This window comes from Equus caballus, chromosome 3 (assembly GCF_041296265.1).
Source record: "Equus caballus isolate H_3958 breed thoroughbred chromosome 3, TB-T2T, whole genome shotgun sequence".
Lineage (NCBI taxonomy): Eukaryota > Metazoa > Chordata > Mammalia > Perissodactyla > Equidae > Equus > Equus caballus.
Window position 1 is genome coordinate 68,250,979 of NC_091686.1, and position 27,785 is coordinate 68,278,763.

At 33.6% G+C, this 27,785-nt stretch overlaps 1 protein-coding gene across 9 annotated transcripts in view; it reads left to right on the forward strand.

Annotated features, from left to right (window-relative positions):
* Positions 1-27,785, forward strand: part of ANKRD17 (ankyrin repeat domain 17) — a 162,777-nt gene that overhangs the window by 20,723 nt on the left and 114,269 nt on the right. For 2 of the 9 annotated variants that reach the window (XM_005608722.4, XM_070263710.1), the window contains exon 1: positions 8,163-8,309. The exons of 5 other annotated variants lie outside the window; for them this stretch is intronic. In XM_005608722.4, coding sequence (XP_005608779.2) covers positions 8,256-8,309 — 54 coding nt within the window. In that variant the 5' untranslated portion in view covers positions 8,163-8,255. Of the gene's footprint in view, positions 1-8,135; positions 8,310-27,785 lie in introns of those variants that run through there. 2 more of the 9 variants (XM_070263708.1, XM_023637983.2) reach the window with 2 other exon arrangements.

A 27,785-nucleotide genomic window follows, 5' to 3' on the forward strand; every position in this document is an offset into this window, starting at 1 on the left:
GCCATTTCAAAGGCAGGTTGGCATCCTGTTTATGCTCTACATAGATAAAATGTTTTTTGAAAGCCTAGTTTTAGGAGTGTTGCATCAGATCTTTTGGGAAGGAGATTTCTAATTGTATGTTTTTCAGATTTGATACATAGTTTCAGATTTGGTACATAGTTTTCTAAGTAAGCTGGAGTGCTAAAAAACTGAGTTATGCAAAAATATACCCTTAAAATAACTTAATGATAAATATTTTAAAAGCTAAGCATTTTACTGGAAATTGTGGAATTTGTTTTAAGAGGGAGATGGTTTCCCCAAGCATACAAAAACAAATATTAAGTATAAAATTATATTTGGCAGTTCAGTTATGCTTTTAAGCATTTTGTAAGCTATTAATGATTCACTGTCTACCCTTTAAACATTATTAACTCCCTTCACTGAGAGACATTGGCGTATATGTTCTTGAAGAGGATGGGAGTTGATAGGCTTTCTAAAAATACTTGACTTGGATAAGAAATTGGTGATGGAGGAGTTAAAAGATATGAATGTGGGTTAAATTTGATTTCATAAAGCATACTAGTGAGATATCTATTGCACACATAAAAGTTTCTAATTATTGCTTTCTGTTTTCTTATATTATGTTAGTTTTTCTTGGAGACTTGTAGGAAAACTGGATTCCGAAATTTGTGGGGGATGTTGAAAGTTAATGGTAACATTGCTCCTAACATAGCTGTGTTGTGAGATATCCTCATGATGACCAAAGAGGTAGTTCACAGTTACATTGAATGAAATCTGTATTTCTTTATATATATGTATGAGGGTTGTGTTAGAATCCTGTCTATATATCTACCTTGGGAGCTTCAGTATGTCACTGGTACACTCTGAGATTCTCTTTATGTGAAGACCCCTAAAGATCCTCTCATGGTCAGGATCAGGATAGTGGAACAGGGAATGGTGCCCCATTTTGTAATTTTTGGCCTAGCTCTTGGTGGATACAGGCAATTCAGTGTAATACATTTCTTAGAGATGGAATTATGAATCTGAAAGAATAGTCTTTTGGTACTTAGAATAATTGCTTGCATGCAAACCGTTCAAAATTTGTTAGGAATAGATTAGGCTAGATATAACAGAGTGTTAACAGGCATCATGAGAGACCAGACTGATTGGAGGTTGTTGTCAGGGACCCTAGACTGTCAAGGAACCAAAGAATGAGAGCCAGTGACGGCATTGGGATTCTGAGGTTACTTTGGTGGTATTTACACCCTGATTATTTTCCATGCCTTTGATACTATCATACCATCTAATTTGAGTTTCCTGGAGCTATTTCTTCAGTCCCCTAGAATAGGACAGTTATCGTTCAGAAGAAGGGTGATAGAAATTGATAACTCTAAAAACTTGGCTTTGGACTTATGTCTTTTCTTGTATTTTGTATTTTTATCCCCAGCTTCTCTACTCTCCCCACCACTGTGCATGTATGGGGTATGTGTGTGCCAGGGTTGAGGTATGTGTTTGGTGTATTTCTTTTTGTTTGTAGATAATTCTTGCTTGAGAGCAGAAGATGGTTAATGTGTTGCTGACCAAATTGAGAGTGTTGTACTATCGGTAGATTTAGCCTATTTAAAACAACGAAAAACCAAAGCATTGAAATAAGTAATTTCTATTATATATGTGCTTGTTTTTATTTTTATTTGAAAATGTTGTATAATATAGACAAATTTGGGAGGTGAATGTGATCTAAAAACAGTAAGTGTTTTATTAATTTTTTATACATAGAACCTCTTGTGAAATACTGGAAAAAGAATGAATTCATGGTGTGACCCATCATGGGTAGAGATAAGAAATGCAAGTGTCCAACAGGCACAAGGGTCCAATAGGTACAACTGTTACTGGAGATGTGAAAAGAGGGACAAGCTGCTTTGTTTCTTTGCTTAGTATCTTACTTATATTTGGACAAGATTGTGCTTGTATTTCATTCTAGTAGGACACATCTGGATGAAATATTTTGTTTAAATATAGTAATATTTTCTGCACTGTTCTAAGAGGAGTTTTAGATTTTGTTAATTGGCTTAAAGATGTAAAAGGACTATAAATCAGAGAAGAGGAAAAAAAATTAATAAAGATTTTGATGTTAAACTCTGTTGAGGGATCGGCCTGGTGGTGTAATGGTTAAGTTCACATGCTCTGCTTTGGGGGCCTGGGATTCACAGGTTCGGATCCCAAGCACGGACCTAGCACTGCTTGTCAGGCCACACTGTGGCAGTGTCCCACATAAAATAGAGGAAGATTGGCACAGATGTTAGCTCAGCAACAGTCTCCCTCAAGCATAAAAAGGAAGATTGGCAATAGATGTTGGCTCAGGGCCAATCTTCTTCACCAAAAGAAAAGAAAAGAAAAGAAAACTCTGTTGAGAATCAGGATCAAATTTTATTGTAGGCTCTTGGAGGTGGACTAACTTTATTTGCCATTCTCTATCCATTGTTTAGTATAAAGGCTGTCAACCCAGTAAGCACGCAGTAAATATTTGTATAAATGAATGATGAAAATGTTAATGATGATCTTTTAAAAAAAGAAGCTTACTAGGGCTTGTTATAGTATCAGCCTTGAAAAATTTCTTTTAAGCAATAAAATAAATTATTCTAAAATAGTTCATACCCTTCCTCACATTTAGAATATGCTACTGGATGGCCTTTGTATTATTTTATTCATGAAGTTACAATTTTATATATCCTTACTTCATCCTTTGTTACCTAAGCCTTTTAGGTATTCCTACACATATCTAGAAGCATGTCCAACTGTTATGTTTATTTTGGAGGTTCTGGTGAAGGTTTAATCATTCATATTTTTAAATATTATCATCAAAATTAGTCCTGGGATGTTATATTGATAAACTGAGATAGAAACTGTTTTGTGCTGTTTGTGTTAGTTAATAAAAACTGCTTATGTGTGACCCTGTCTTCTTTTTAGTATACATTAGATTTTTTTCTAATGATGAAAAGATTACTTTGAAATTTTATGCCTTAAAAATGAATAGTTTGAAATAATGTGGAAGGTAAACAAATAAATCTATCCAACAGTATTTTAGTGATTTACTAATGAGAACATAATCAGAATTCTGGATCTTTAGAATACTCAATTCTGGCAGAAACTTCTTAATTTACTCCTAACTTAAAGAACCTACTAGACCTGGTTGGAATTTGTATTTTAGCAGAAGTAGGTTTTTTAAAAGGGTAGACTCCCAATTTTCTTTTCTTCAACTACATACAAATAGATAGAAATCTTCATTGTGACTTTTTTTTGGGAAATAATCAGCTGAAGTTCTTAATCTGCCGGGGGATGAATTTATGAGATTTTTTTAGTAAGGGGCAGAAGTTATATGAGAAGGAGGTGTAATTTTCGTTTGAGATTTCTTGAAAAGTCGAAATGATGGGAACTAAGGATAAACCTAGAAAGATGCTTCATAACTGATGCTGATTTCTGATCTTGGTTTTTAAATATTGTATCATTAATACTTAATATTTGTAAGGAAGCAGGCAGTCTTATTCATTGTCAGAGTATAAGTTAGTTCAACTTGTTTAGGGGGCAGTTTGATAGCATAAAATTTTAATTATATGTACTTAGCACGAAATTTGCCACACAGTTATATTCAGGCACGTGCAGTGTGTGAGTGCTCTTTCATTGGGCATGTTCACTGCAGCATTATGAAATGACCGAAACAACACGACTGCTTATCACTAGGGAACTGATTAAATTGTTGTACAGTTCTTCAGTGAAAATTTAAGCAGTTGTCAAAATCAAAGAACTAGATCTATGTGCGCTCATCTGAAAGAATTTTCATAGAGTATTAAATTTTAAAAGTGGAGATGTAGAAAATTATGCCTATTCTGCTTCCATTTGTATAACCATAATCTTTACACTAAGATGTGCTTCGTATATGTAGGTTATTTCTAGAAGGATACACTCACTGGTTGTGTCTTGGGGGTTGGTGAGTGGTAGGTTTACTTTTCCCTGTATTCTCTTTTATATGTGAATGTTTTCCACGTACATATATTACTTCATAGATAAAAACCGTAGTTAATAAAAAAGAAAGTAAACTGTGGAGATAATGAAAAGAATGTTACTGTGGTACACTGGGCATACATCTAGACCCTCAGTCATAGTGGCATGATTAGTTTAGGGGAAATAGTAGGTAAAATCATGGGGATAGCATTTTTAGTATATGGGCTTTCAAAAATTTGACCAGGTTTTATTAGCCTTTTAATTTAAATACTTTTTTTTTTTTTAAGATTTTATTTTTCCTTATTTTTCCCAAAGCCCCCTGGTACATAGTTGTATATTTTTAGTTGTGGGTCCTTCTAGTTGTGGCATGTGGGATGCTGCCTCAGCATGGCTTGATGAGTGGTGCTATGTCTGCGAAACTCTGGGCTGCCGAAGCAGAGCGTGCAAACTTAACCACTCGGCCACAGGGCCGGCCCCTTAATTTAAATTCTGTTTAATTCTTTGATATTTGTATCTCATTTAGGCTTGGTTCAGGCTGTTTTACACTTGGGTTTCATAATTCTGCTAAAATAAAACTTATAGCGTAGAAAAGAGAAAATTTGAGACTATTCTAAAGTAAGCATTTCATTTCATATGTTTTGAGAGGGTGAAGTTGGTTAACATTTTGTTTTTCTAAGTAATTTGTTCTTATCTAGGTAGATGAAATCATTACATTTATCCTGCCACCAATTATCTGTCCTTTTTTTGTTTGAAAATATGGATTTTTAAAAGTCTTGCCCTTCCCTAAATAGAAAAAAAATATTTGATGGGAACATAACTCCTTTATAAGGAACTTTTGATTAAAAAAAGTTTTATGGGGGGAACAAACATCCACAAAATAGTAAATCATACAAAATAGGGTTGCTTGCTTGTCAACACATTTCTGTGTGTGTGTGTGTATTTGGTTTTCTTGTTTCTTGATCAAAGAAGCTAGTGCTGGCCTTAAATAAAATTGTAAATTTTAGAAGATTCCTTCATTCAGTCTTGGTATTTATTTAGCTTCCTATGTCCTTTCCCCCCTTTTTTGTAAGATGCTTTTTTCTTCACTCTGGACATTTGGATCTTCTTATTTTAGTAAATTTTTTTTTGATTTATGTTATTTATATGTGTTGGTTTACATTTATTTGCATAACTCTTACTATGTTAACTACTATTTATACTGCAATGCTTTTGCCATTGGCTAAAATGAAAGAACTTGTGCCATTGAAATCCATTTAAGTAAATAGGAAAAGTTTTCTGAAATACAAAATGAGGTTGAACTCATTTCAAGGAAGGTGGCTCTCTTTTAGGATACAGGGTCTTAAGGCAGATGTATTTGAATCTCCTTTCACATCTTTTTGCCTAGGGTATCCTATGCTGTGGCTTAGGTCATATTAACAAAAAGGAACAGAAAATAAAACTAAGAGGAAATAATTATTTTGTTTTATAACAAAGAATTACAGAAATTCTGATATATAGATTTTGTTTATATTGAGTATTTATCATAGCTTCCTTTAGTGACCTAAAGATAATCATCACAGAACAAATATTTTTGTCCATCAGAAATTATTCCTAGTAGTAGCAGTAGTTTAAAAGGGATTAGGATGCATTACTGGATATCAGACAATTCCTTTATTTATACATTTGTTATTTTGTCAGCAAATATTTAAATACCTGCTCTATGCCAAAGACTGTGCCGGCCCTGGGTATACATTGGCCAAAAAAGTGTTGCTTTCATTAACTTCTGATCTGTAAAGGACAGCAATAATAAATGGTAAATAAACATTCATAATTCTGTAGGAAAGGCATGATCACATATTTATTAGTAAAAAATTAACAGCAAATATTAGAAAACATAAGAGAAGCAATCTGATAATCCTAGAACGGAAGAGGATAGTGAATGATATGATTGACTTGATCCTTAGGGGACTGGATTTCTTGTCCAAAGAAGTTGGAAAGTCTGTTATTGGTTTATGGGAAACGAGTGCTCCAATATGTAAGTTCTTTGAACTCAAACCTATCTTTACTTGTTTATGTTGGAGGAAAGTTTGAGAAAGAGAAACCTTGTTGATGACTTCTCTTAGTCTATGGATGAAGCCATTTATTTGAAGCATGGAAAGAATTGACCTGGAAGGCAGGAAATAGTAAAAGCCAGTTTTCTAGTTCCTTTAAGCTGGGTCTTAACAATGGAAATTATTTTGTTTGAGAAGCCGCCAAATGCCAGGCATACACGTGCTTAAATGTAAGCACTATGTATGGTCTGAGGTAAAACATTTTTAATATCATTTGTTTTCCATTAATTTCACATAGCCTTTGGAGTCAGACCATTCTGGGTTTGCATCTTAACTCTGCTAACTGTGTGCACTCTCTGAGACTTGATTTCCTCACCTGTAAAATGAGGGTAATAACACCTGGAGGAAGTCTAGTAGATGGTTCAGAGGATGGACTCCAGAGACAACTGTCTGGGTTCAAGTCTTAGCTTTTCAATTTAATTAGCTAAATTTGGAGTAAGTAGGGCAAATTGCTTAGGCACTCTATGCCTCAGTTTCCACCTGTGTAGAATGGAAATAAAAATAGTACCTAGCTTTTTTTTAGGATTATTGTGAGAATTAAGTGAGTGAATGTATACAAAGTACTTAAAATGGCATATGCCATATAGGAAGTGCAGTGTAATTATTAATGTTACTATTTTAAATTATTATCACTTAGAGGGTTATTGTGAAGGTTAAATAACATGTATATTTAAAAAAAATAACTCATATTTTGCCTGACTTAAGTAAGGGTGCCTCCTGAATATCAGAAACTGAGTAGTAAATACTTTATCTCATTTAATCTTCATATGAACCTGTTAAGACGAAATTTTATCTGTCTTTTTGACTGTACCTAGAGCAGTTTCTGATATAGAGTAGATATTCCATGTTGCATGAATGTTATCCTGTTTTATAGGTTACTAAACTGAGGCCCAAGGGACTACAAAAATCTCTTTCCGCTATTAACATGGCATCACTCTGAGGATATGTTACTGGCAGTGTCATTCATATCATCACTTTTCTCAGCTTAGATTTGGCCACATGTGTTAATGATAACTCCCTCTTAGTTTTTTTTCTGTCTTTTTCCTTTCCTCTTAAAAATTCGTTTTGTTTAGTTAGGTTAGGAAAATTTAGACTAGAAGAACTGTTCACCTTGTAATTAGATTGGTTAGACTTGTAATTAGATTTGTTAATCTGCACATTGAGGGATCGTTTCAAGTTTAGTTTGTATGGCACCCCTACAAGTGCAGGATTATTTTATTAATGCTACAGAGCATAAAACAGTGTTCCTTCCCATTGCATTTTTCCTCTTCCAGATTACATAAGGAGGAAGTTTGACAAAGTAACAAATTTTACTAAACTGAAGGTCACTTACAGTAATGAATATAAAATAAATTGGCTCTGCTGTCAGTCACCCACTTTATTTGCTGTTTGATCATCCAGATATAGTGTTTCTGAATTCCATTTCGCTGAAAAATTTAGTTTCTTGTAGTATTTATAAGGGGGAGGCCATTTCTTTGGTTAGTAAATGAAGTTAAAGACATTCCTAGAAAATGAATCCAACCATGATGTGTTATGTCTTGCTTCAGTAATTGTAAGTCAGTTGAATGTTAATCTTGTTCTCTCAGATATTTCCCAACAGATTAGTTTATGGGAAACCAGTTTACTATTTTAAAAAATCTATATTAAGATCATTATCTTTGACATTCTCAAGTCAGCGCCTATAATATATGTGTTATATAATGCATTTGCCTAATGTAGCGAATTCCTACTTTGATATTACCTTGCCTCCTTCTTTGTGTATTTAATACAGCCATTAATCTCACTACCGGGCTTTACTAAGGATAAATTGCTACGTAACCCACTTCAGCCTCTTTTGTTCAACCAGGAAGCCAGACGTGTTAAATAGCTTTAAAAAATATATAATTAGTATGTTTTTTAATTTTAGGATTTTAAAATTTGAAATGGTAAAATAAGAGACTTTGTCTATTTTCTCTGTTGAAATTACTTGACAGAAGTTTGCTTTGGAATAGAGCTTCTGTATCTTTAAAAAATACACAGTGAGTCACCCCCTGCTCTTTTGGTAGATGCCTGGCTAGTGAACAGCTAAGCTGCTTTAGGCATGTAATAGAACATTCCATTTCCTGTTCCCTTGCTGACACAGAGGAGTGTTCCTGCTGGCAATGATCTAATCATAGTGCAGTAAGAAACATGGCAGTTTGATAAAACATGGTGGAGACAGCGGCTGAAATGGAAGCATATGTTCTAGAAGACATTCTTGAGGTAGGGCTAGGTTTGTAAATGAAATGAAAGTTGAAATCTGAACAAAGAAATCTTATCTGCCGGAATTATTTTACAGATGAATAGATTAGAGGAGAGAGCAAAGAGAGGCAGAGCATAAAAGCAAGATACGATCAGACCTTATTCCGTGTGAGAATGTGCCAGTCTGGTTCACATGATTACTAAACTAGTCTAGAATTGTTTTGTTTAAACTTCATGTTTTGTAAATTGTAGATATATGTTTGATAGGAAATTAAAAAAAAGAAAGGGCCTCGGACTTAATAAAAAGCCTTGTGCTGGTGGTGACCTTTAGATTAACTCATTAGAAGGTGGGGTCTGCAAAGCAGCTTTGAGTAGGTTTAGTTTCATATGTCTTAGAATTCATTTACATATCTAAGCCTAAAGCTCTGCTTGCAGTTAACTATTAAAAACAGCTGGTTATTTTAGTTTCTGGGGTAAAATTAAGCATATGTGTCAATCTGATTGCTTAATTTGGCTGGTACATTCTGATTGTAGAATTTTCGTGTGACTTTGGTTATTATAAAATAAATTATTAAATTAAAAATTAAAAGACCCTAAAATTTAAGGCACTAACACTTGAGAGCTCACAATAAAAATATGCATTTTGAGTCATGAGAATTTTGAATTATATTTTCTTTTTTTTCCTAGTTATATTAATTTTATAAGAACCTATTTGAGTATAAATCAGTTCAAGGAAATACATGTCAAAGTGAAACTATAATTGCTTTTGGCCTTGGCTGTAGTATACTATCAAACATTTGCATTTATAGGTATAGATATTTAAATCCTATTTTCTTATCTATGGGGTTCTAGGGTTTTTTTCCCCCTCATTAAGAAAAAACTGGCTAATTCAGATAAAGAGGCTTTGTGATGGTGAGAAGTATTCCTAATACTTAGACTAAGGTAATTTATTAAATATTTCACTATCTTCAGGAAGAGATTTTATTATGAGGAGAGGGCTTGGGAGAATGAGCTGCAAAGGGAAGCTAGGCGGGGTTAGCAGGAGAAAAAAGCCTATGCGCATTATAAAGTGCTGCATGATCAATGAGCATTTTCTGGAGTCCCTCAGTGTGTGCTTGGAGCTGACATTGCAGCAAGTCTCATGGTTGTTCTGCAGAATGAAAACTGATTCCATTGTATTATCTAGCTCCTTGCAGACACCTGCCAACATACTCTGTCCCCCTCTCCTTAAGAGCTTATTGTTTGAGTTGAATCCTGTGGTTAATTTCCATTCTTTCTCTCATTTTTGTTTGTTTGTTTGATATTATTGGTGAGTTTCCTTAGAAATGGTATGGTGAATTATCTACTTAGAAATAGTGGTATATACTTTCATCAAGGAACTTCAGTAATTAGGAGCAGTCATATGACTTTTTAGTGGTTCAGTTTAAACAAGTCTAATTAGATTATAAAGTTCTGGTGGTACATTTTAATTTGCTTTTTTAAAATTTTGCTTTAGATTTTAAAGAAATACACTTTATAGATCTCAAAAGATCTATTTGACATTTTTTTTGGCCATTTACAATTTGATATATAACAGATTTTAGAAGTCTTATTTATTTTCTAGGGAAAACCCACTTGAGCATAGTTTTATGCTTTATGTATAGGTTTTTCTAATGCTGTCTTAAAAGTTGGCTTCATTATTTCCACTAAAATTGCTTAGTGTCATTTTTAAGATTTAACATTACCTGGTTTGTTCATTGTTGCTAGTTGTTAAAATAACCTCTGGAGTTTTAATTCATTGTCCTAATTTTCAGTCTCTTTAATTTGTTTCATGTATACCTGTTGCATTAAAACATACTGAGTAGTTTTGTCTTTATTTAATATTATTTGATTTAACTGAGTACTTTTCAATAATTGACAACTAGGTGTGCAAATTTTCCAAGTAGTAGTAACAAAATATGCTTCTTTTCCAAAATTATAAGTACTCATAATGACCTAACGCTAAAAATAGAAGTTCAAAGAGAATAAACTTGCTAAATCTCCAAAGCTAAATGTACCATTTTCTAAAGTACCTCATATTGCAAGTGAATAGGTACAGATTACACAAGCTTTACAAAAAAATATTTTTGTTTTTTTAAAGGGTTAACTCCTTGTATAAATGTCTAATAATGAAGTTTATCTATATAACACAATGACAGTTTTATTATTGTACCTGACATTGAGCTATCTGAAGTTTGTCACCATAATTTTACCCTTTATGACTATGTATTGAGCATCTGGGATTTTAGGTAGATTTTTGCTTGTTTGCATTAAACATTGGACCCCTTCTATTTTTTTCTGTCTTTGAGTGTAACTTGGTCCTTTGAATCATACATTTTTTAAAGGTGCTCTTATTAAATCTTAGTAAAAAGAAAACAAAATCAATATCAGTGTGTATAGTGCAGATTAATTCTCATCATGCTATAATTTACCTTTTAAATTGTGATCATTTATTTTATATACACATGTACTTAACTTGAATTTTAGATGATCTTAGGTAAAATATTGTAATTTTCTAAAACTTACAGTAAAACTGGAAAAGGTTGATTTCAATTTATGTCATTGCTTCTCACCTATCCGAGGTAGTGGATTAAACAGAATAACTTGTTTATTGAAATTATCCGAACAATCCAGTCAGTAATTTTCTTTTCTGAACTAAGGTAGTCAAAGTGTTTATGTTGCTTTTGCCCACTTTAACTAATACCCAGGAAAATAACTGAATACAGATGATAGAAAAAGAGTGGGAGGCTATATAAATATCTCTTGTTTTGTATTGCTTATGTTATTTTTGCTGAGACATGATTTTAATTTTAGAATTTTGATGCTTTTCCTGTAAGTTGTATGTAATAGTGGATCTCAGTACTTAAAAAGATAAGAAAAGTCCTCCAAACTTTTTTTTGTATATTCCAAATTTGTGTGACCAAGTGCTGTGTATATAAACCTAAGGTTTATATGTAAGCTTTTTTATATGAAGATACAAAACATATGAGACATCATTTCAGAAACTTGATTACTATATATTCTAGTTATATTATTTATAATTGAACCAGTTCTAGTAGTTTTCTATAAGAATTGTTTTAGCAATGAGAAATTTTCACAAATAATTTTATCTTTTAATTAAAGTCAAAATACTTCCTTCAGGGTATAGCATTTTATATATTTTTACTTTAATAAAATTGCAATTTTTATGAAAATAAAAATAGTTACAATGTTAAATATAATAACTCTCATGCCCAGTCTTGTTCCTTTGTCAACTAAAGCCAGGGTTTCTAGCTCCATCTGTACTTGATTTTACAGGTTGTAAGATATAAGCTAAAAGCCTCAAGTCTCTGGTTGTTGCTTAGAGGTCACAGTGGGTTGAGAATTTGGTTGAACCCGTTAGGGTGTAACTAAATTAAGGGTCAGATTTAAATATAGTAAGCAGGTTTATTATGGAACCATTTCTTACTTTCTGTTTGTCTTGAGATCAGAAGTTTTCTTTTTAAATAAGAGTGAAAGAGTCACAGGGAAGTTATTGTTGCCTTTTTATCTGTCAACACTATGGGCTAATGGTAAATAGTGCATCCTGGTTCAAACAGGGGAACTCCACTTGCTATTTACCATAAAGATTATTTTTAGTAATGGTATAAAATCTCTGTGAAGTAGACTCTTTTGACAGGTACCTGGTATATTTTTTTTATTCTAAAAAATATATTGGCTTATGTAATACCCATCGTTTGTATATTGGTAAGTCTTCTTGTGGATTTCTGAAGTTCTGTATTTAGTATAACCATGGTGACATTTTTCAGTAGGAAGAGTTGTAGTAACTCTTCGGACATAATTATAAGTTGATCTAGACACAGAATAGTTTAGCTGACTATATAAATTACTTGAATTGATGTAACATTTTTCACTCATTAAGAGCTTTTGGAAAGATTTAGACATGTTTGGCTAAGTGAATCTTATAATTTCACTCCAATATTTATTGAGCGCCTTCATTGTGCTAGGCACTGGAAGTTAAATGAGATTAGTCCAGCTAATTTTGCTTCACAAAGGTAAAAGTTCAGAAGACAAAATGCCTGCTATTGGTATTTGAAAATTCTTGAATTCAGGATGCATACAGATGTGTATTTAAATACTCATATTTTACTTCATTTGTTTGTTCGAATAGTTTGAAACCCCTATTTTAAGAATTCTGAATTTTTAAGTAAGCAGTATTTTCCTTTACCTGGGCATCTTTAGGTTATCTTTTTTTATGCTTATCTGTTTAATTGTTATGTATATTTATGAATGTTGGGCTTTCTAGAAAGTCTCCTGGATACCATTTTCATCTTTTTCTCCTTAAAGATTTTTCTATTTTTCTGTTACCATTTAAATCAGTATACTGTGTCTGTGTGTATGTATACATACATACAACACACTTACGTGTATGCTTATGTATGCTCTACAGACACACATTCATGTACCTGTTATATTATGCATTATGAATACTCTTAATTGAAAGTCAAGTTCATCTTGGAGAGAGGAGCAGAAAGAAGTTGCAGCAGTGCTTTCACACACCAACTTTGGGGAAATGCATGGGGGAGTAGTAGAATATGGCTGAAAGATATGCTTACATTAGTTAATAATCTCTATAAAGAAGATTAATATTTTAGTGGAATATGAAGGCTCCAGACAGCTTACAAAAAGATAGGGTAGCTAGAACTATGTGAATTAATCTATTACTCTTATGTGAGAGTAAAGGCAGACCTGTCCAAATGCCACTAGTCCCACATTAATGCATCCTAGTCCAGTGGTTAATGCCTGCTGTGGAGCATGAATTAGGAAAGGTCTACATCATGTATTATCTGCATATACATGTAACAACGTTGGCACTTTCCTGGTTCTGAAATGTTAGGGGTCCTTGTTCTAATACTTGAATGAAGAACTTGTTCTGCTATGAAGTGACTTGGTCACTACAAAGTTGGTGAGCATCAAAGTCCTGTTTAACCACTGGCTTGGTTTAGTATATAGCTTCCAGATTTGCAAGACAAAGAAAGGCATTTCAGGAGTTGTTCATAAATGTTAAAGGCCTCTGAGATAACTTTGGGTTAATGATTGGTTAGATTAGTATTGGTCATTAATAATTTGGTCTTGGATGGAATCAGGCTTCTAACTAGCTGGCTATACATAGATATATGTTGTACATAAGGTGCCCACATAGTATGATGGCAATAGTAATTGAGCACTTTATGAATTGCACAAATAAATTGAATACAAATATAAATAAATTGAGCACAAATAAATTAAAAATTTGTTATACAGAAGGACTGTGCAAATGGTTCACCAGCATTATTTTATTTAATCCTCTAAATGACTCTGAAGAGGTAGGTATCCATTTCCTAGAATGATTTTAAGGAATAAATAAGATAATCTGTGTAAACACTTAGCACAGCACTTAGCCCATATTTAATACCTAACTGTTAGCTACTTTTTAAAGTGAGGACAGCCCTCATATAGTATTTTATACTAATAGATATCATCCCTCATTTGACAGACAAAGAAAATTTTATTGTCAGAGATTATTAGAGGAGGAATTCTCAAATTTTTTGGCCTTGGGACTCTTTTACACTCTTAAAAATTATTGAGAACTCAAGAGGTCTTGCTTATGAGAGTTATACGTATCAATTATATTGAAATTAAAATTCAGAAAATGTAACATTTACATATTTATTCATTTAAAAAATTAATATTAAGCCTATTACATGTTAACATACTTTTATAAAAAATCATTTATTTTCCAAAAGAAAAAAAAAACCTGTGAGCAGAGTGACATTGTTGTACATTTTTGGAACTATCTTTGAAGTCTATCTTAATAGAAGGTAACTTGACTCACACAGCTGCTTTTATATTCAGTCTATTGCAATACAGTATTTTGGAGGAAGTCTGAGAAGAAAATGTGGTCTCACACTTATATGAGGATAAAAAAGGGAAGAATATTTTAATAACCTTTTCAGATAATTTCTTTCATACCACTCCTAAAACTACATAAGTGACAGTTTCTTAGAGGTTAATTATCGTGTGGAATCTGAAACATTATCAGTGAATTTTCTAAACTTCGTTAGATTAAAATCCACTGGTTTATTGTGCATTTTGAATGGATCTTTTACTCATGCATGATTTTATAACATCATACATTGGTCATTTGGAAAATACTGGTTTACTGACTTCCAAATATTGCTACATTTTATTCTACAATATCAAAAAATTCACATTTTCTAATATCACCACTGATCTCCTTAGAAAAGTCAAAAACTGGGAAGCTGTCACATTCACAGTGTCAGATATGTTTTCTAAAATTCTAATTTTTTCTTGAAAGCTTGAATTTTATCACAGATGACAAAGAAAGTGGGTTGTTTTCCTTGAAGTGACAGGCTCACTTCATTCATTTTTGAGAAAATATCTTCCAGATAAGTCTGAATAACCATAGTCTGTTGTAAGTAAAAATTGCTATACATGAAAAAAAGCTACTGGTTTAGTTCACATTTACACAAGTGTTTTTCTTGAGACAACTACTGTATTTAGGTATACATCAGAACTGTCTCCCAGTTTGTCATACACAAAAAGTCATATACTCAAGGTTGCAAATTTAAAAATTAATACTTTTTACCGCTTCATAATGGTGGCTCCCCCACCCCCTTTTCTTTTAATTTTGAGTGCTTGACTGGGACGAATATGATGATTGGTGCCTCGGCCTTGATTTTGTGTTAAGGGATCAGCAGTTTTACCCACCATTACTTTTGTATTGTCAGTGCAAATGTCAACCAATGAAACAGGCAAATAACGTCGTAGTGTTATAAAAATAGTTTGGACCTTGCAGACCCTCTGAAAGAGGGTTGGGGATCCCCATGGATCCCATGGACCACCATTGAATAACCGGTGGTTTACAGTATATTACTTAAGTTTACAGTCAATAAGGGTGTAAAACTAAGTTGTAGACTTAAGTCTGTTTGATTCAAATATCTTCTTTTACCATTCTCTTTTAACACTCCCGGTAGGTTTCTCTGTCCTTCAGCTACAATATAGCAGCTTTAAGAAATGAGAAGACTTTGTGTGGGAATTTGAATGTTGCTTTAAAATTATAAGTCCTAGATTGTCATTTGGAATTTATGAAAAAAGAGTTTGAGGACTCCTGAGTAAAGTAGTGAGTGAAAGGAGAAGCTAGAAAATGGTTTTGCTTGTAGAATAACATTAAGTTGTAGCACTGTTTTGATTTTAAAGAGAATAATTAAAAACTGAATTGGGTTTGTAAATTCTATCAAAAATCTTATCTATAATTCTACTGAATGATTAGGAAAGGAATTCATAAGTTGTAACTGTTTGATACTCATATTTTAGCAGTAAAAACATTAAGAATTTATCACATTTGAATATTTTTATTTTAAAGGCTATAGGTTTCTTGTTTGTATCCTATCACAGGTGCCAGCTGATTTTCATCTAGTCAAGAGAAATGCTTTCTCTGAGACTAGTTCTATTTTATATTGTCTATGAAAATGAAAAATAAGATTCAGATAACATATATCTTAGTTATCCAAAAACTAAGCTGTTAGTTTCAAATTCCTTTGCATAGGAGCAAAATTAAGTCATTTAAAATCTACTTCATATTTTCTTCTTGTATTTATATTTATATAAACATATATACTTATATGTACTATATTGTTGGCACAATGTAATTTTAGAATTGTCATTGAAATTATGTGTTCCTGTAGGAAAAGAGAAATGTCAGTAACATTTGCAAGGCTCTTGTCTTTACACTTCTCAAATGCTAATTAACTCTTCTCCCCACCTCCAAATTCCAGGGAACTGTTGAGAAGAACAGTGTTGAGCCAGTGTTAAACTGCTTGTTGGTGTTCTGCTATCTGAATTCCTTGTTTAGTCTCTGACCTTTTATCATTTAGCCTCTTTCTCTAAGTTTTGACACCTGTTGCCCACTTCTTTTTTCCTTTTTCCTGTTACAAGTTGTCTAGATTCTGATTCTCTACTTGTTGTTTGGATATTGTGGCCAGCGTAACTCCTTGATTTCACACAGACCTTCTCATTTCTTGACCTTCTCATTCGTCTAACTAGTGTTTATCCTTAGCCAGTTCTAACCTTGAATTTGTCCTGTTGCCACTTCTTCAGTCCTTGTCATATGTTCTGCATTTGTAAGTTTTGCCGTGTCATCATAACAAAGACCAACATACATATGTGTGACCTATTTAAGCAAGTTTGAGAAATACAGTTTCTAAATTCTTATGTTTCATTAGGAAACACTAGTTAAGCTTTTCTGAAAACATGTACTGGTGTTTGTGTTCGCACATACTGGAAAATTTCCTCTTTTAATACTTTGTCTCATTTGTACAATATTTTGTTATCTTTCTCAGTTTCTCTTTCCTTTTCTTAGTCTTCTCCATCAAATAAAGTAAATGGAGATAACAGTGGATAGAAAGGTACTCTCTTTTATAAAACTATCGATTTAAAGAAGCAAAATATTAAGATTAAGCCCTACATCTGTCATTTAAAAAAATCTTGGCAGGTGGATCATCATTTTATAAATATTTTGTGAATTACAAAGAGTATATCTTATAAAGTGATAGGTAAGTGAGAATGCTGAATTATGTTGACATTGTTTTTTAAGTATTTCTAGATTATATTTAATAGGCTTCCATTTTCATTGTTTTGAGCTTATAGTGTTATCATATGAATAACGATATTCATATGATAGGAAATATGAAAACTGTGAATAGTTTTATTTTTCTTAGTGTCTTCAGTGACCTAGCATTGTGTCTTGAATACAGTAAATGCTTGTTTTTGATTTTAAGTTGAGGGCTTCTTGTGCAGGGAAGGAATCACCGTCCTATCTTTTTCCCTTGGGAAGTTCTTTGAACTCTTAGCTTTGGTTAGGTGTATACATGGAATGAGGAAGAAGAACTGAAAATCATTCGTATTATTTGATGCCGGCTCGGTGAGCCAGGGTCGAAAGAAAGATTTCTTGGACTCTTCAAGGTCTTGTAGTAGTGCTCCTTTATTCAGAGAATAGCATGGGGACAGGACACCTGGGCAGTGAAGGGCTGCAGACATGGGGACAGGACCCATGGGCAGTAAGAGCTGCAGACATGGCTACGGGACCCATGGGCAATGAAGGGTTGCAGTCTGTCGAGGGTTAGAGCTAAATTTATAAGGCATGAGTACACGACTTATTTTTACTAGACAAAGGAAGGTGATGTAAAAAGTCATTAAAATGGTATCGGTGCTAGTGGGGTCTGCTTATCGTGTGGTCCTATAACTTTAGATATGAATCAGGTCATATAGATTGGCATGTAGGCCAGGATGCCTTGGGCCTCTCTCCCTGGGGCAGCCTTGATCCACATCATTATTCAGATCAACCCAGGTCATCAATAGGTTGGAGTTTTAAGGCTTGTGATCTTTATATATTATTTGAAATAAGTTTTTTTTAATTTTTGCTTTTCTTAATCTCTAAAGTCAAATTGTATTATGTAGTTTCTCTAAGATCCCTTCTAGATATAAAGTCTATAACTAGATCTCTTAAGATAGTGGCCTCAGTAACTTTAAACAAAAAGTGTGAGATGATGGTGTGTCTCTCTCATATATTTCAGAAGTTTTTAAACCCATTTTACTATATTGTTTCATATTTAAGAATCAAATCCAGGCTCAATTTTCTTCCTGAGCTATGTATTATTTGACTTCCTTCTACGTACCCAACTTTATCTTTACCATATTTAATCTAAACTGTTTACCTTTATATTGTATTCTAATATTGTTACTGTTCACGTTGTCTACCTGCTACCCTCCTTACTATCTATTCATTATTCAAAGTCCTATTCCTTTCCTAGGGTTTTTTTTTCCCCTAGTCTTCCTTTCATGTTCATTATCTCCCACTCTTTTCTGCTCTTAAAAAGTAATGTGAGACTGCATACATTTAAAATATTTTATGGTTCTCTGTGATGTCCTTGATTAAATGGTAAATTCTTTAATATAGGTACCTTGGCTCTCTTTAAATTTTTAAAAATTACTTATGTATTTATGTAAAAGATATTTCATCCTGCAGAATAATTTGAGGTAGCTTGTAAGAATATTGATTCTGAAGAATGAAAATACAAAAGGCCAACCTAGTGAATTAAGACCAGAGGTAAAAGTAGTATACAGAAATGCTTTTACAACATAGAATTGCTAAACTTAGATCAAATTAACTAGCAACCAGAGCCAAATTGGAAACTTGATGAGTTTTGAGGTTTGTGTTGTCCATAACCTTCATAGCGTAATAGATCATCTAGGGAACTGGTTTATTTTGTGCAGTTTAGGTCTTGGACAAAATTTCTCCTTCACCTCGATAATGGAAGTACTACGTGTTGTAATAAATAACTTCTTTAGCATTCCAAAAATAAACAAGCTTCATATTGTTTCTACAGAACGTATTCCAAGGATTTACTGATAAAGTACACTTGGGTTAAAAAAATAATGTAGTCTGAGTACTCAGTTTTCTGATGGTCTGATTTGTTCCAAGGATAAAATTTAGAATATCCAGAGCAAAAGTTGCAAACTGGTAGCTTCTTGATGGTATCAGACTTAGAAATGTATTTTGGATAGCTGACTTAATGTTGGCCCGCATGATGACCATCTATTTAGATTTTCTTTAATTTCTCTCAGCGCTGTTGTGTAGTTTTCACTGTTCAGGTCTTGCAAATAATTTGTTAAATTTGTCCCTGTAGTAGAGAAAACACTTTTCCTCTACCCTTTTAAATTCAGGTGCTGGGGCCTGTGAATTAAACTGATAAACGAGTAACAGGAGAGAAGGTTTATTACACGTGCACATGGGGATTTCACAGAAAAGAAGTGAAAATCCAAAGAAGTAATTAAGCTTGAGAGCTTATATACCTTTTTAGCAAAGGGTGATAAATTGTGAAGTGAGTAGTCAAAGGAAAAAGGATTTGGGCTTCTAGGGGCAATAAATTGTAGGAAGGTAAATATATGGGGAAACTAATGGTAAATAAGGGTTTTTTATTAAGATTTCTTATGCACACTTAAGTCAGAGCCATCACCAGTGCTAAGAGCCATCTCCAGTGATTAAGGATCTTTCTCCTCTTCCTGGTATGGGATAGAGCGCGAGGGAATACTTCACAAAGGGAAATTTACACCCTGCTTTTAGACAGAAAGGGAGAGGGCATAGAGTTCTTTCTACATCTGCTGTTTCTCAATTGACGTCAGTCAACATAATCATGATGCCAATGTGGCGCATTTTGGGGTGGCATATTCTGATCCTCTTCATCCCATAAGTGTTTTATGGGTTTTTAAAATTACTATAAATGGTAATTCTTTTTATTTTATTTTGCAGTTGTTTGTTGCTTATATATAGGAATGCAATGGATATTTCTATATTGATCTTGTATCCTACAGGCTTGCTAATTCACTTAGTTCTACCAGGGATTTTGTTTTTTGTTTTTTGGGATTTCTTAAGTGGATTTTAGGATTTTCTACATACATAGTCATCTGTGCAAATAAAGTTAGGTTTTCTCCCTTTTTGCCCCATCTTTATGCCTTTCATTCTTTTTTTCTTGCCTTATTGCACTAGGTAAGACCTCCAGTAAAATGTTGAATAGAAATGGTGACCTGTGGACAACCTGCCTTATTCCTGATCTTAGGGAGAAAAGGGTTCAGTATTTCACTATTAAGTATATTATCCATAGTTTTTTCTTGATTCCTTTTATCTGGTGGAGATGTTCCCTTCCATTCCTAGTTTGCTGAGAATTTTTATCATCAAAGGGTACTGAATTGTCATGTGCTTTTATCTCTATCTTTTGGGATGATCTTATGATTTTTATCCTTTATTCTGTTATTGTGTGAATTATATTAATTGACTTTTGGATTTTAAGCCAACTTTGTATTCTTGGGATAAACTCCATTTGGTCATGATGTATGACCCCTTTTGGATATGGCAGGATTTGCTTTACCAACATCTTTTTTTTTTTTTAAAGATTTTATTTCTCCATTTTCTCCCCAAAGCCCCCCAGTACCTAGCTGTGTATTTTCAGTTGTGGGTCCTTCCAGTTGTGGCATGTGGGACGCCGCCTCAGCATGGCCTGACGAGCAGTGCTGTGTCCACGCCCGGGATCCAAACCGGCGAAACCCTGGGCCACCGAAGTGGAGTGCTTGAACTTAACCGCTTGGCCACAGGCCCGGCCCTTTACCGATATCTTTTAAGGATTATTCTTCACAGGCATATTGATCTTTAGTTTTCTTTACTTGTAAAACCTTGACCATTTTTTTGTATCAGAGAAATGTTAGCCTCATAAAGTGATTGGGAGTATGTCTTCTCTTCTATTTTCAGAAAGTTTATGTATAATTGAATGTTTGATCGAGTTGGCCAGTGAAGCCATCTGCACCTAATGTTTTGTTTGTAGGAAAATGTTTCATTAAAAATTACAGTTTCCTTGATAGATGGAGAGCTATTTAGCTTTTCTCTGTCAGTTTTGATAATTTGTAAGTCTTCAGAAATTTATTTTAATCCGAGTTGCTGATTTAATTGACATTGAGATGTTCTTTTTTTTTTTTTTTTTTTTAAAGATTGGCACCTGGGCTAACAACTGTTGCCAATCTTTTTTTTTTTTTTCCTGCTTTATCTCCCCAAACCCCCCTGTACACAGCTGTATATCCTAGTTGCATGTCCTTCTAGTTGTGGGATGCAGGACGCCGTCTCAATGTGGCCTGATGAGCGGTGCCATGTCCGTGCCCAGGATCTGAACCCTGGGCCGCCGCAGCGGAGTGCGCAAACTTAAGCACTCGGCCACAGAGCCGACCCTGAGGTGTTCTTAATAGACCTGTACTCTTTAAATGATGATGGTAGGATCTGTAATAATGTTCCCTCTTTGAATCCTAGTACTGGTAATTTGAATTTTCTCTTTTTTCTTGGATAGTCTACTGTGAAATTTATTAATTTTACTTTTGATAAGTTTTAAGTTGATTTTCATTTCCTGTCATCGATTTCTTTTTCTTTGTTGTGTTTATTTTCTATTTCATTGATTTCTGCTCTATTTCTTCTTTTCTCCTTTGAATTTAATTTGTTCTTCTTATGCCAGTAACTTTACGTAGAAGCTTAGATTATTGTTTTTAACATTTCTTCTTTTCTACTATGAATATTAAAAGCTATAAATTTCCTTCTGTACACCACAAATTTTGATGTGTTGTATTTTCATTATCATTTAATTCTAAATGTTTTATAATTTCTCTTGTGATTTCCTCTTTGACTCATTTTGCATTTCTCAACTGGAATTTCATGGGAGAATTAATCTCTCATGCTTAAGACATCTCTTTTCTCCTGTGCATATAGAATGGTACTGTTTACATATCATCCTTGGTGTATAAGAATTAAGAAAATAGTCGCTCAAATCATTTTTGGTTGTCTGTGGTTCAGATGAAGAACTCTTTGAGAAAGGTTCTATGGGTTATTTAAAAGTGGCTTATTTCATTGCTAACATGTTGGCATGTTACAGATTTCTAATTTAATTATATATGGCCAGACAATATAGTATACTGTGATTTCTAGTCTTTTAAATGTATTGAAACTTGTTTTATGATCCAAAATAAAGTCCATCTTGATAAATGTTCCATACACACTTAAAAGGAATATGTTCTCCGCAATTGTTGGGGTAAGTGTTTCATAAATGTCAATTAGATTACTTTAGTTGATAATGTTTAATTCTTTTATATCCTTACTGATTTTCTGTTTATTCTATCAATTACTGGGAGATAACTTTTGACATCTTCAAAATAATTAAAGAGAGGCTCCTTTTTTCTTTCTGATCTGTCAGTTTTTGTTTCATATATTTTGGAGTTCTATTATGTATGTAAACATTTAGGATTATTATATCTTCTTGCTAAATTGATCCTTTTATATAATTAAGTATCCTTTTTTTTTGGTCTTTGTTAGTATTCTTTGTTTTGTCTGGATTCTACTTTGATATTAAGAATAGCTCTACCAGCTTTGCTACAACTAATGTTTTCATGGTATATCTTTCTCCATCCTTTTCACCTGTCTTTGTCTTTATATGTAAAGTATATTTCTTGTAGACAGCTTATAGTTAGCTCTTGCCTTTTTATCCAGACTGTCAATCTCTGCCTTTTAATCAACGTATTTAATTCATTTTCACTTAATGTAGTTATCAATATCTTATGTTTGAGTCTACCATCTTGCTGATTGTTTTCTGGTTGTCCCGTTTGTTATTGCTCCTTTTTTCCTTTGCTCATGCCTTTTATTTGATTATTTTTACTCACCACTTTTTGATTATTTCATTTTCTTACCTCTGTTGCTTTATTACCTCATTATTATTATTATTATTATTATTGTTACTTTTGCAGGGAAAGATTTGCCCTGTGCTAACATCTGTTGCCAATCTTCCTCCTTTTTTTCCCCCTCCCCAAAGCCCCAGTGCATAGTTATATATCCTTATATATCCTAAGTCCTTCTGGTTCTTCTGTGTGACCCACCACGACAACATGGCAGCTGACAGACAGCTTCCACGACTGGGAAACAAACTGGGCCACTGAAGTGATCAGAGCTCTGAACTTTTAACCACTAGGCCATCAGGGCTGGCTCTCTTTTTATTATTTTTTGAGTAGTTATTTTGGGGTTTGTAGTATACATGTTTTAACTTGTAGCACCTTCACATAATAGTATACAGCTTCACATATAATGTTAGGCACCTTACACCAGTGTATTTTATTTCTTCCCTTATGTCTCTTGTGGGATTATTGTGATACATTTTATTTCTGTATGTATTGTGAATCTCCAGATTGTTCTTATTTTAAGATATTTTCTTAAATGTAGAAAAAGAAGACACTCATTTTTATATCATTTCTGGTGTTCTTTATTACTTTGCATGAATCCAGTTTTGTCAAGTATCTACTTGAAATAATTTCCATCCACTTGAATAATTTATCTTAATGTTTTTTATAGTGCAGGTCTGCTGGCAACAAATTCTCTCAGATTTTGTCAACACATGTCTATTTCCCCTTATGTTTGAAGTATATTTTCACTGCATATAGTGTTCTTGGTTGCAAGATTTTTTTTCAGCACCTTAAAAATGTCTTTCTTTTGTCTTCTGACTTCTATTCTTTCTGATGAGGAGTGAGCAGTCATTTTTCTCTCTCTCCCTTTGTACATAATATCTTTTTTGTTCTGGCTGTTTTAAGGTTTTTTTTTTTTTCTTATTGATTTTCAGTAGTTTTATTGTAGATATACCTTGGTGTAGTTTTCTTTGTGTTTATCCTACTTGAAGTTTGTTGAGCTTAATGGATTTGCAAGTTTATATTTTTCTAATTTTGAAAATTCCTAGATATTATTTCTTGAAATATTTTTTTCTACCCTTCTCCTCCTGTCTTCCTGGGATTCCAGTTACACACTAAGTTATATCCTCCTAAAGGTAATGTTGCCTCTGTACATGTTTTAAGCCTCTTTTCTCTTTGTGTTTTAATTTGGATAATTTCTATTCTTCTTTCTCAGGTTCACTGGTCTTTTCTTCTGCAGTGAAGTTTTTCATTCATTTCTTCATTCAGTAAATTTTTTATAGCAAATAATGTATTTTTCAGCTTTGGAAATTCCATTTGATTTTTTATTTTTATAGATTTTATTTCTCTCCTCATTATGTTCACATTTTTCTTTGAATCCTTGAGCACATTTAAAGGAGCTTTAAAGTCCTTGTCTGAAATGCCACACCTGTCATTTTGAGGTCTGTTTCTGTTTACCTGTATTTTTCCCTAGTTATAGGATATATTTTCTTGCTTCTTTGCCAGTCTAGTAATTTTTATTTGATGTTAGACATTGTGCTGTTACATTGTTGGATGTCTGAATGTTATTGTTCTTCTTTAAAGAGTATTGAATTTATTTTTGGCTAGCACTTATATTACCTGCAATTCAGCTTCATTCTTCTGAGGCTTGTTTTGAAGCATTGTTATGGCATCTTTCTAGTTGCCTGTACTCTAGAGTAACCTAACTCTTATGTGTGGCCTTTCTGGATTCTCTACCAGTTACCTTAGGTATTCAGTGAAATCTCTCTCCTCTGGCTAGTTGGATCTTGATGTAACCCAACTCTGTGGGAGCTACTATAGTTGTTTAGCTTACAGTTCTCTACTAGTTCTTTCCCCAGTTCTTCTCTCCAGTTTTCTGCCCTGCAAATTTTAGCCTTCTTAGCCTTCTGCAATTTCTAATCTTTGTCTCCTGAACTAAGTCTTCAGTTCTCTGCTGTTTCCCTCAAATACTATTGGAGATGGCAGAAAGATGGGGAGGTAGTACGATTCACTTCGTTTCTCTTGAGTTATCATACCTCTGTTTGCCTGTTGTCCGTTGTCTAGAAAGAGATGGGAAGCCTAGTCAAGTACCATTTCCTTTGTCATGACTGTAAATCATATAATCACTGTATTTAAACTGCTCGGTTGTGGAGAGAATTATACTAAAAGAAACTGAGTAAGTTATGGCAAATTTGCAGTGAAATATCTTTCATTGCTAATTGAGTGTCACATCTTACAGTCTTTGCAGCCTCATTTTTTTAGTTCCAAAGTCATTTCCTATCACGTACATACAATACATACTCAGCAGATATAGTGTCAGTGGAGTTCCATTGCAGATGCTCCTGCCACAGATGACTGCCAGTGTTAGCTGTTGATAGTTTACCATGTTTGTATAGCAGCATCAAACACGCTTATGTTTCAAAGTACATTTTAAGGAGGCCTAAACACATTTGGTGAAATATTCCAAAAATTGCTCTCAGCTGCCTAAGTTTAGAAAAGTGAATACATTTTGAAGTAATTTAAAATAAACTGTTTCAGGTTATTATTAATGTCAAACACTCTATTGTCAGCTCCTTAGGAATGGGATGGAAAGCTTTATTAATTATAAAATCTCATAGAAAACTTGAAAAATATTAGAATGGTTCAAAGAGAGTTAAAATGAACAATGTTATATTTTGGTATATTTACTTTGAGTCCATCCTCTATGCAAATACAGATATATGCACATTTTTAACAAATTGGGACCATATTATTTAAAAATATTATGTATCTTAATGTTTTCCCCACATACATTATTTTTGTTTGCCTATGTCCTTAAATATTTGATGGAAGTGTCAATTTAAATAAAGATGTCAAATTTATTTTTATTTTTTCTTTTGCTATTATACATAATACCATGTTGACTATTTTTCTGTGTTTTCCTCTGGATTTTAGAAAATTTCTTGTAGAAATCCATCAGATTTCCAAGAATCCTTAGGATTCTTGTAGAAATTCATGTCAGAGGTTATGGACTTTGAAACTTTTTCTGTAAATTACATTAATACATATTCATTATAAAGATTTTGAAACATAAAGGAAAAACAAATATTTTAATATTTGTATCTCAGTCTTTATGCTGATGTCTCAATTATTTTTATTAGACTTGAGAATTTTATGTCCTAACCTTTAACTTATATGTATCTTGAGCTTTTTCCTGTTTCATTGATTTTTTCTGAAAATAATTCTTTTGGTGATGGCATAATATTCTAACTTGAGAATACAATTTACTGTACATTCATATTGTTGGATATCTGGGTTGCTTCCAGTTTTTATATTGGAAAAAAGTTTTTAAAGTGTTCTTTGGCCATTTTGCACTTTACTTTTTAAGAGAATCTTTATGTATTGGTGTGAATCTTTGTTAAATATGATAAAAAAAATTTTTTCTGAGTTACTTACATTTCTTTGTTAAGGGAGTTTTTTCAAAACTTTTATGTAAATGTGCCTTTTCTTTTTCTTTGTGATTAATTTCTCTTATTTTATATTTAGTAAAATCTCTCTCCTTCTGGAGATCAGATAATATTCATTCATTCATTTATTTTTTGCTGAGGAAGATTAGCCCTTAGCTAATATCTATTGCCAATCTTCCTCTTCTTTTGCTTGAGGAAGATGAGCCCTGAGCTATAATCTGTGCCAGTCTTCCTCCACTTTATTTCTGGGTTCCACCACAGCATGGCTGACAAGTGGTGTAGGTCTGCACCCGGGTTCCAAACCTGCGAACCTGGGCCACCAAGGTGGAGTGCACTGAACTTAACCACTATGCCACGGGGCTGGCCCCCATCTATATGGTTTTTAATTCTATTTTGCTAGAATTTATTTTATATTGTAATACATGATGTGATGAGACAAGAATCTTAACTTTTTTCCCCCATCACCATTTAAGTGGATGATTAATTAGTGAAGTTATACTTTATATTCCAGGATATCTATTCTTTAAAGAATGAACTACTGTTTTACTAGGATTGACTAAATTCTGTGAATAATCCGTAAGTAAAAAGAGAGCTTGACATCTAACAAACCTGTCATTAACCCTGAACACTAGTGTCTGAAAGATATACATTTGACATTACAGTTGTACACCTGATTTAGTCCAATCCCTGATGGAAAGGAGAGAGTGATCATAGTGGTAGTTGAGGTGGGGAAATCTGAAAGGCAGAAGTGGATGCCTGATTACATGAGTATTGGGATCCAGTTTTACTCATCAGTGCCTAGCATAATGCTGAGTACGTTATAGGTAGTTTGATGTGTATGTTTGAGAAAGCTTGAGGAAGAAAGGTTCTGATGTTTTTTATGTGACCTATAAAATGTTTGGCTATTTTTGTATTTAAGCAAAAGCTATTGGGGGTCAGCCCTGTGGCCAAGTGGTTAAGTTTGTGTGCTCTGCTTTGGCGACCCAGGGTTTCACCAGTTCGGATCCTGGGCACAGACATGGCACCGCTTGTCCGGCCTTGCTGAGGCAGTGGCCCACATAGCACAACCAGAAGGACCCACAACTAGAATATACAACTATGTACTGCTGGGCTTTGGGAAGAACAAGAAGAAGAAGAAAAGAAAAAAATTGACAACAGATGTTGGCTCAGGTGCCAATCCTATTAAAAAAAAAAAAGCTAATGTTAGAATGGCACAGTGCCTTTCAGTTAAGAGAAATTATTTTTATCTTCACATAATAAACTGCTTTCATAATGTTGCTATTAATTTTTATCTTTTTTTTTTCTTTTTGTTTTTTTTTTTTTTTGGAGGAAGATTAGCCCTCAGCTAACTACTGCCAGTCCTCCTCTTTTTGCTGCGGAAGCCTGGCTCTGAGCTAACATCCGTGCCCATCTTCCTCTAGTTTATACGTGGGACGCCTACCACAGCATGGCTGCCAAGCAGTGCCGTGTCCGCACCCGGGATCTGAACCAGTGAACCCCGGGCCGCCGAGAAGCGGAACGTGCGAACTTAACCGCTGCGCCACCGGGCCGGCCCCCTATCAATTTTTATCTTTTAAGCAATGGTTTAACCTTGGTCTTGCATTAGTGTTACCTAGGGAGCTTTGAAAAATCCAATGCCAAAGCTGTACCCCAGAATGATTACATCAGAATATCTGAAGATAGGATCCAGGCATCAGTACTTTTTCTGTTAATTCTAGTGTACACCTAAAGTTGA